The sequence below is a fragment of the Equus caballus genome, chromosome 13 (assembly GCF_041296265.1).
Source record: "Equus caballus isolate H_3958 breed thoroughbred chromosome 13, TB-T2T, whole genome shotgun sequence".
NCBI lineage: Eukaryota > Metazoa > Chordata > Mammalia > Perissodactyla > Equidae > Equus > Equus caballus.
In genome coordinates, this window is record NC_091696.1 from 12701813 (window position 1) to 12709945 (window position 8133).

General features: G+C 60.1%; 1 protein-coding gene across 1 annotated transcript; it reads left to right on the forward strand.

The window, feature by feature from the left end:
- The first annotated feature begins 25 nt into the window (after positions 1–25).
- TMEM270 (transmembrane protein 270) lies at positions 26–2731 on the forward strand. Its single transcript, XM_001493736.5, has 3 exons — positions 26–153; positions 1837–2274; positions 2418–2731. Exons 1-3 carry the CDS (start codon positions 82–84, stop codon positions 2712–2714), a joined length of 807 nt encoding a protein of 268 aa, XP_001493786.2. The 5' UTR covers positions 26–81; the 3' UTR covers positions 2715–2731.
- Positions 2732–8133: the final 5402 nt, after the last annotated feature.

An 8133-nucleotide genomic window follows, 5' to 3' on the forward strand; every position in this document is an offset into this window, starting at 1 on the left:
CACGGTGACTTGGCCCCCACCCTGCGGTGTCTGTGAGGTCACCCTGCCTCTCCCAGCTGGAGGAGCGGGAGGAGGGCAGACATGGAGGTCGTCCCCCCGGTCAGATCCAGCCTCTGGGGGATTCTGCGGCTGCTGGCGAAGCTCTGTGTGCTGGTGAGTGGGGGTGAGGGCGGAGGGGTAGGGGCCACACGCCTGGCCCTTCACAGCTGCCTCAGACCTGCTGGACCCTGTTGACCGTGGAACTAGGTGACTGCCTGTCCCCTGGAGCGATCTGCTGGCTCCCCGAAGCCCCGCCCCCAAGCCACAGTGCCGGAATTTTCTCTATAGAGGGTCATTCCTGGGGGTTAAGCATGGCTCTTCCCAGCCGTCTTTGTCAAACAAGTACAGCTGACCAGGGCCACATCTCCAAATCACAACTCCTCAGAGGGCTGAGTCATCAGAAAAGGGTCCCCTGGGTCGGGACTGTGGCCTAGGAAGGGAGATCACATGGTGCAGTAGAAAGAGACAGACAATTGGATTTGAATGTTGGCTGTGCCACTGTTTAGGTGTGTGACTTTGGGCAAGTCACTCCACCTCTCTGAGCCTCTGTTTCCTCTCCTGGGATTGTGTGGGATATAGTAGGTTTCTCTCCTTGCTGGTCTCAACACTGTGAGCTGGAGGCCAGCTCCTGTTTCCTGCCTCCCACCTACTTCCTCTCCTAGCTGGACCCCTGGGGTCCCTTCCTTTCCCAGCATAGCCCTACCCCCTCGGCTCTGCTGATCCCGCCCATGGTGGGGCACATAGCCAACCCCCAGATGGCTGCCTCTCACACCGTCCCTTAGGGCTCCAGGTGGTCCTGTGGACAGGGGCACGTGGGGTCCAGATGGGTGGGCGGGCGTTACTCAGGGGCTGGGGCATTAGGGCTGTGAGGAGGGGCCATTCAACTCCAGGACTCAGGTGAAGCTTTCTCGCTTACAGACTCTTTCCCCACCCAGCGCCTCTCTTCCTCCTGGTGGGTGGGAGACGTCATACCCACACTGTCACCCAGGACGGAAATCTGGCTATCTTCACCCCTCTCAGCGGGCCAGTTATTAACACCGTCACCAGCCCCCATGCCTCACATCTCTCTGCCCCTAATGGCACTGCCCTTCGCCCCCAGGTGCCCTCATGACACCGAGAGGCAACCGATGTGCAGGGAGGCCCAAGCGTTCACAAGAAGAAACTGATCTGGGTTTAAATCTCGCAGGATTAGAGCATTGAGGGGATGGTCATTCCTTATATAATAATAACAACAATGATAACAATAATAATAAATCTACCTCCTTCAGTCTGGAGCATTATAAGCAATCATTTAAATCAAAGGAAAGAAAACCAAATATAACATGAAACACTTTCTAAAGTTCCCTTCTGATAATGGAGTACTTAGAAGTGGGCAGATAGGGTCGGCCCGGTGGTTAAGTTCGTGCACTCTGCTTCGGCAGTGTGGGGTTTGTGGGTTTGGATCCCAGGTGCAGACCTAGCACCGCTCATCAAGCCATGCTGTGGCTGCACCCCACATACAAAATAGAGGGAGACTGGCACAGATGTTAGCTCAGGGACAATCTTCCTCAGTAAAAAGAGGAAGATTGGCAACAGATATTAGCTCAGGGGCAATCTTCCTCACCAAAAAAAGAAAAAAAAAGAGAAGTGGACAGATAAAGATCATTCTTGTGCGTGGAGAAACAGAGGCCTTGAGAGGGGGAGGCCCTGGCCCAAGGTGGGCTGGCAGTCTCCCACCTCTAATAAAACTTGGAGCAGATGGGGTTCCAGCCCCCAGTGAGTGACCATGGGTGGTGACTGCTTCTCCTTCTCCTGCAGCTGGTGCAGAACCGGGCCCACCTCTATAATTTCTTGCTCCTCAAGATCGTCCTCTTCAACCACTGGCTGTCGGGGCTGGCCCAGGAGGCCCAGGGGTCCTGTGGCCAGCAGGCCTACCCACCCACCCCGGTGCTCACAGCCTGCCCCATGGCCCGGGTTCTCCGGGCTGGGCTGGCACTGATGGAGGTTCCTGTGCAGCTGGTGCTGCGGGCACCCAGGCTGGTGTGGGCAGGCATGCTTGGCTGTGCCCGGGCCTTTAGCCTGGCCCTGAAGCGGCTAGGCGCCTGGGAGTGGCTGGGCCTGTCTGTGGCCACCTGGATGGACCTGCTTCTGTCATGTCTACACAGCCTGATGCTGGTGGTCTTGTTGCTGCTGCTGCTGACCTGGAAGTTGTGCTGGAAGGCCCACCGCTGTAGCCTGGGCTGGCTGTCCAGCAAGGTGGGTGGGTGGGGTGTGGGCTGGGCTGCTGAGGGCCAGCTTGGGGCACTGGGCATGGCCAGGGCTGGGCTGGGTCCGGCAGCCAGGCAGTGCAGCTGTGTGAGCTCCTGGTGACCACCTGCCAGTCTGCTTGCCCCTTCCAGGCGCTGCTGGAGAACTGCGTGGTGCTGGAGCTCCTGGCCCTGCTGAAGCGTCTGTACTGGTGGGTGGAGAGCACGACAGTGCTCACCTCCTGGCACCTGGCCTATCTTGTCACATGGACCACCTGCCTCGCCTCCCACCTGCTGCAGGCTGCCTTTGAGCACACAGCCCAGCTGGCCCAGGCCCAGGAGGCTGAGCCCCAGGAGGCCCTAGGGCCCTTGTCTGAGTCCCTTTTCCCTGAGCCCCTGGCCCCCCAGGCTGGGCCAGTCCTGCCAGAGCATGGAACGCCTGGAGAATAAATGTGTCCCCATCTGCCTCTCCTGGTCTGGTCTGGCCTAGGGTCTCACTCTCCATCCCTCTTCCCTAGTGGGCTGGAGGAGTGTGTATGCGTGTGTGCCCACATGTGTGTGCATGTTCATGTGTGTGTGCATGTGTGCCCTTGGGCTGCCCCGGGAAAGAAATCACATTCCGTGAGCACCTGACCTGTGCCAGATGACCATCTCAGACACTTTACACACATAATTTAGTTAAATCTCATAGCAGCACAGGCATCCGGTTGGATTAGCTCCATTTTCCAGATGAGAAAATTGAGCTGCAGAAGACCGAACATTCCCAAGATGCCAGAGTAAGTTAGGGGAAGAGCCAGCACTGGGCCCCAGGTTTTTTGTTTGCCGGAACCCCTAACTTTCTCCAGGTCCGTGCCTGTGGTTCTCAGGACTGTTGGTGCCCAGGGCTTAAGGGGAGATGGGTAGTTAGAGACTCTATCCTCTGGGGGGTGCCAGGGCCTCACATTTCATTTCAAAGATTTAGAAAATTCCTTCGAGAGGTAGTTACTCCTGAGCTGGTCTGCAACTAGCCCATCCATTGATTTACCTGCTTAGCCACTCTCTGTCCCATCCATCCACCCAGCCAGCCAGCCAGCCAGCCAGCCACCCACACATCCACCCACCCACGCACCCATCCATCCATCCATCCACCCACTCATCCATCTATCCATCCAGCCACTCACCCACCCACTCATCCATCCATCAGCTTATTGACCCACCCAACTACCCATCCATCCACCCACTCACCCACAGATCCCTCCACAGCTCCACCCATCCACCCATCTCCTCCAGGAGAGGGAAGCATCCAGTGTCTCAGACTCGCCCCTAGCTGCCCAGGTCCTGCTGAGGGGGTGGCTGATGTAGCTATGCAAGCTCAGGCTGCAGTGGGTCAGAGCCCCAGACACCACTCTGAGGTGAGTGATTCTGTGAGAGGAGAGGAAGGGATGGTTTCTTGGGAGTTAGCAATCACCCCTCACTCACTCCCAAGCCCAAGGGTGCTGGGAGTGTGGGAGGACGTTCCAGAGAGTTCTGCCCTGCTTTCGCCTTCTCCATTCTGGTTCCCAGGGAAGTTGGGGCCGGATTCCTGCCCTGCCTCCCATATGCACTTGCAGATGGCCCAAGGTGGTTGTGGGGTGAACTTTCAGGCCCTTCCTCCGAGTCTGAGGAGCAGGCCCGGCCTGCCCCGCGGGGAGACATCTGAAGGGCTCCCATCTGGCCAACGAGGCAGGCTACCTGCTGGGGGGAACTTACAAGATCCTGGCGAAGGGGTAGATGCGGCTGGGATTCCAGAATCCCCACACAGCCCACAGGGAAAGCTGAGTGCAGAAGTGTGTGAAGTTGGCTACTGCTGAGGGTGGGGATGGGGGGAGTGGGATGGAGGTCCCTGTGGAGGTGGCTGGGCCATGAGCTGCCGGGGCCCAAGCCGGGGCTTGACAGGGCTGGAGGCTGTGGGGCCTGGGTGCTGGGAGGGAGGGGCAGGCAGAGAGGGGCCTCAAAGGCCAAGAGAGGAGGGGAAGGATGGTGACAAGTGCCTGGATGGAGCTGGGGGATGGGCCGGAGTCTGGACAGCCCTGGGCAGTGGGTTTAGAGTAAGATTGAATACTGGTATTTTTTCCTTCTACTAAATTTTTAAAAATTACCAAAAAAACAGAGATGATAAGGTAAAAATGTTTCCTTCTTCTCTGGTTCTAAATTGGAAAGAAACAGGGTCAACGGTGCTGTCTTTCCAGCCATGATTCTTTGCAGATATGCACACCTGCATGCCTGCTCACGTAAGCACCTAGAGACGGTGCTGACGGAGAGCCGATCCTACTATACATACCGTTAGGCAAATTGCTTTTTCTCACTTGATCACGTGCCACCCACCCGTTTCCAAGTCGATCCACGCGGATGTCTCATCCTTTCTCATGGCTGCTTTGAGGCCTTTCGGGTTGGCTCCTGGTCCTGCTGTTTCCCACAGTGTAGCTCTCAAGCATGGGAGGGGCTGGGCCTCTGAGGGACTGCCTGGGGAAGGGATGGAGGGCGTAGGTTGGGAGGTGGCCCCTGCCCTGGGGAACTCCTCTCTGACCTGCTACATGCTGTGCTCCCACCCCTCCTGCCACAGCCCTAGGAGCCTGGGGCTGAGACCTCACACAGCTGGAGTGAGCCTGGGGAGAGGGGCCCAGGGCTGGGGGCAAAGAGATCATGGGTCCAGTCTACCAGAGGGGAGAGGGCCTAGCTGGGCCCTGGACCTGCGGGTGAGGTGGGGCCGGGAGACCAGCTGGGCCTTAGGACCCTGCTGCCCTGAGCGTGCCCACCTGCTCAACTCACCCCCTCCAACAGTTGGCCCCCAAACTGTTGGCTGCTGATGGAGATGAGACCACGACTTTGTAAGGGCCTCGCCCCTCCGTCCACACTAGGGCTGTGAGGGGGCACTCTCGTGTGGCCGTGCCTCGGCCCAGTGCCCACCTACAAGACCCGGCAGTGAGAGAAGACTTCAAAGGCTGGAAGGCAGAGGAAGGCTGGGAGCAGACCAAGGGCTCTTTGGGCTGGGGTGGTTGGGAAGGCTTCCTGAAGGAGGGGGCATTTGAACTGGGTCTCCAAGAGAGGAATGTACTGCAGCCAGAGGGCAAGACCCTGGGTGCTGGCCCCAGATCTGCCCCTTGCTGTCTGAACTTTGTCAGGCTCCTACCCTCTCTGGACCTGGGTTTTTCTAGCTGCTGTTGCAGATCCGTGCTCAGGCCAGGGCCCCAGGCTGGGTTCTAGGGCACAGACTGACACCTGAGTCCCCCCACCGTGGGAAACATCCAGGCTGGGGAGCTGGGGTGGCACTGGACAGGGGGAGGCCAGTGAAAAGAGACAGCCCTCCCACCCTGAGCCTGAGGTCTGAGGAGAAGGCCCAGGCTGGGGGCAGATGCTTCGGTTCCATAGCTTGGCCCTGCCTCTCCGTGTGACCTTGGGTGAGGCCTCTTGGTGCGATAGGGTCCCTCCACGAGCTGAGAGTGGTTCCCTGAAACCAAGTCCTCCCTGAACGTAAGTCCTCCCAGGGCTGGGGCCTGGGAGGGAGCAAGGAAGGGAGGAGGGTGAAACCTGTGCTTGGCTGCCCTTCGCACACAGTGGGCACATCAGGGACTTGGGGATCAGAAAGCCTCTGGTTTGAATCTTGGACCCATGACCTCCTGGCCATGTGACCTTGGGCAAGTTCCTTAACCATGTGAGCCTCAGTTTCCTTATCTGTGAACAGGCACAATGATAGCACCCCCTGCCTCACAGGGATGTCACTGGCTCTGTGCACGGTCTGGTGAGGGAGGCGGTGGGGATCCCAGCTCCCTCGCCCAGCCTGCCCGCTTCCCGGGGGCTACAAGGACCCTGTCCTGAGGCCAGGGGTGAGGGCGGTCAGTCCGTCCATCTCAGGCCTGTGAGTGTGCAGGGGCCCAGCCCACTGGAGGAAAGCAAGTGGGGGGCGGTGGGGGGGCCGTGGGCAGGGTGGGGGGAACTGGCTGAAGGGCTGGCCAGCAGCTCCACGCAATCTGTCTGCTATGCAGTCCGGGCCTGGCCTGTATTTATTTATGCTGAGCGTGTATTTATATCAGCCCCTTTCTCATTAATAGGGCAGGAAATGGCTGGAATTGTTACATACCTGGCGGCCCAGGGGTCCCACTCGGCCAAGACACACAGGGCGCTGGCCGCCCCGCCACGGATGCGAGGGGCCCCCTCCTCAGTCCCAGGCCCAAGTCCCTGGCCTCTCACTGACCCCCCCTTCCTTGAGCCCCCTCGGCTTCCTTGAGCTCCCGCTCACCCCCTGAGCCCACAGCCCTGAGCCTGGGAGAGGGACTCATTTCCAGGCCTCGCCCTGTCCCCCAGCTCCCCACCCATCCTGACCCCAGGAGAGACAGTGGTGTTGGGGTTGTCAAGGCGAGACTGGAGTACGGGGCTTGCTGGGCAGACCCCAGGCAGAGCAGCGAGAGTACAGGGCTGAGAAATCAGGGTCCCCTGGCTTGGGGAGGGGATGCCGGAGCCCTGGGGAGGGAATCTGGGCAGAGGAGGAAGTAGGGGTCGTGAGAAGGCTTTCCTGTGGCTGGCAGTGGCCCCCAGGTCTCTGCTCCCCACAAAGCTGAGCTCCATGTAGGGTTGGCGAACCCCTCCAGCTTTCTTCCCATAGGACCCCGCAGCCCATGGAGGCTGTCTCTGAGGATGGGGAGTCGGGGCTCATCCTGCCTTCCTGGCCACTGTGGCTAAATGAGGCTTCCCCGCTCAGGGCCCAGCAGCCCTCGCGCCGTCCTCAGAACCACGCCAGCATCGCTGTCCTGGCCCCAGCTCTTGGGCACGGGCCCCAGGTAGGGCTGCCAGAGCCGAGAGGCGCGGCCCCCTCCCCAGAGCTCTGGCCTGACATAACCTATTAGTGCTCCTCACTTCGGCCCACCGCCCCAGCCAGCTCCCCGCCCAGGCCAGAATGTGCCAGGCCTGCTGTCCCTCTCCTGGGCCGCCTGGTCAGGGCAGGTTTCAAAGGAGCTGGTGGGATGCCTGCACCCAGGGTGTAGCCGTGTCTGTTCAGCCCGCCTCTCTACTGGGGTCTGGGGATGCTCTCCACTCAGAGGCCTCTTCTAGGACAGGCCTCCTGGCAGCTGCCCCGTGGTCAGGTGGGCCTGCCCTCCGACCGCTGCCCTCCTGGCTTAGACTCCAGAGCTGGGGCCACGGTGCAGATGTGGGGACTGAAGCTTAGAGGATGAGCGGTTCTCCTGAGGGCCTGCCCTTTGCCCTCATCCCTGTCTCTCAGCAGTATTTCTAGGGTCTGGTGGAAGGGGGTCAGGCCTCAGCTCTTAACACTGAGGAGGGGGCTGCCGGGAGACATCAGTTCTCTAGGCTGGAGGCCCCCTGGGTGGTGGGAGGCTCTGCTGCAGTCCCTGGACTCTGCCTTCGCAGGGCTTCTCTCAGCTGTCCCACCATACGAGGCAGATGTGCTGAATGCAGAGAAGGGCCAGCCTCCATGGAGGGCACCTCGTCTGGGCTCTCTTACGAAGGCTTTTCCCGGACACCATTTGGAGCCACTAGCCCACAGAGCCTCAAGTCCAAACCCAAGCCGGGGCTGGGGCAGGTCCCTGGAGCCCCTCCAGCCCTGCCTGGCCTGGCCGGTGGCCTTAGACAGGCTGGCTCCTCTGGGAGCTGCCCATCTTTGTGATGGGGACACCGCACCCCACACAGGGGCTGGGGGAACCGATGTGGCAGGTGAGGGGCTTGTACAGGGCCTGGCCTACGGTGGGTGCTCAGGGAGTGGGAGCACCCCTTCTGCCACCTCAACTTGGTGGCTGAGCGCCCAGGGTTGGGGGTCCGCGATCGGCCCGCACCCTCTGCCTAGCTGGGCTCCTGTCTCTTCACTCCCCAGTGGAATAACACTGTCTGGAGTAGGGGGAGG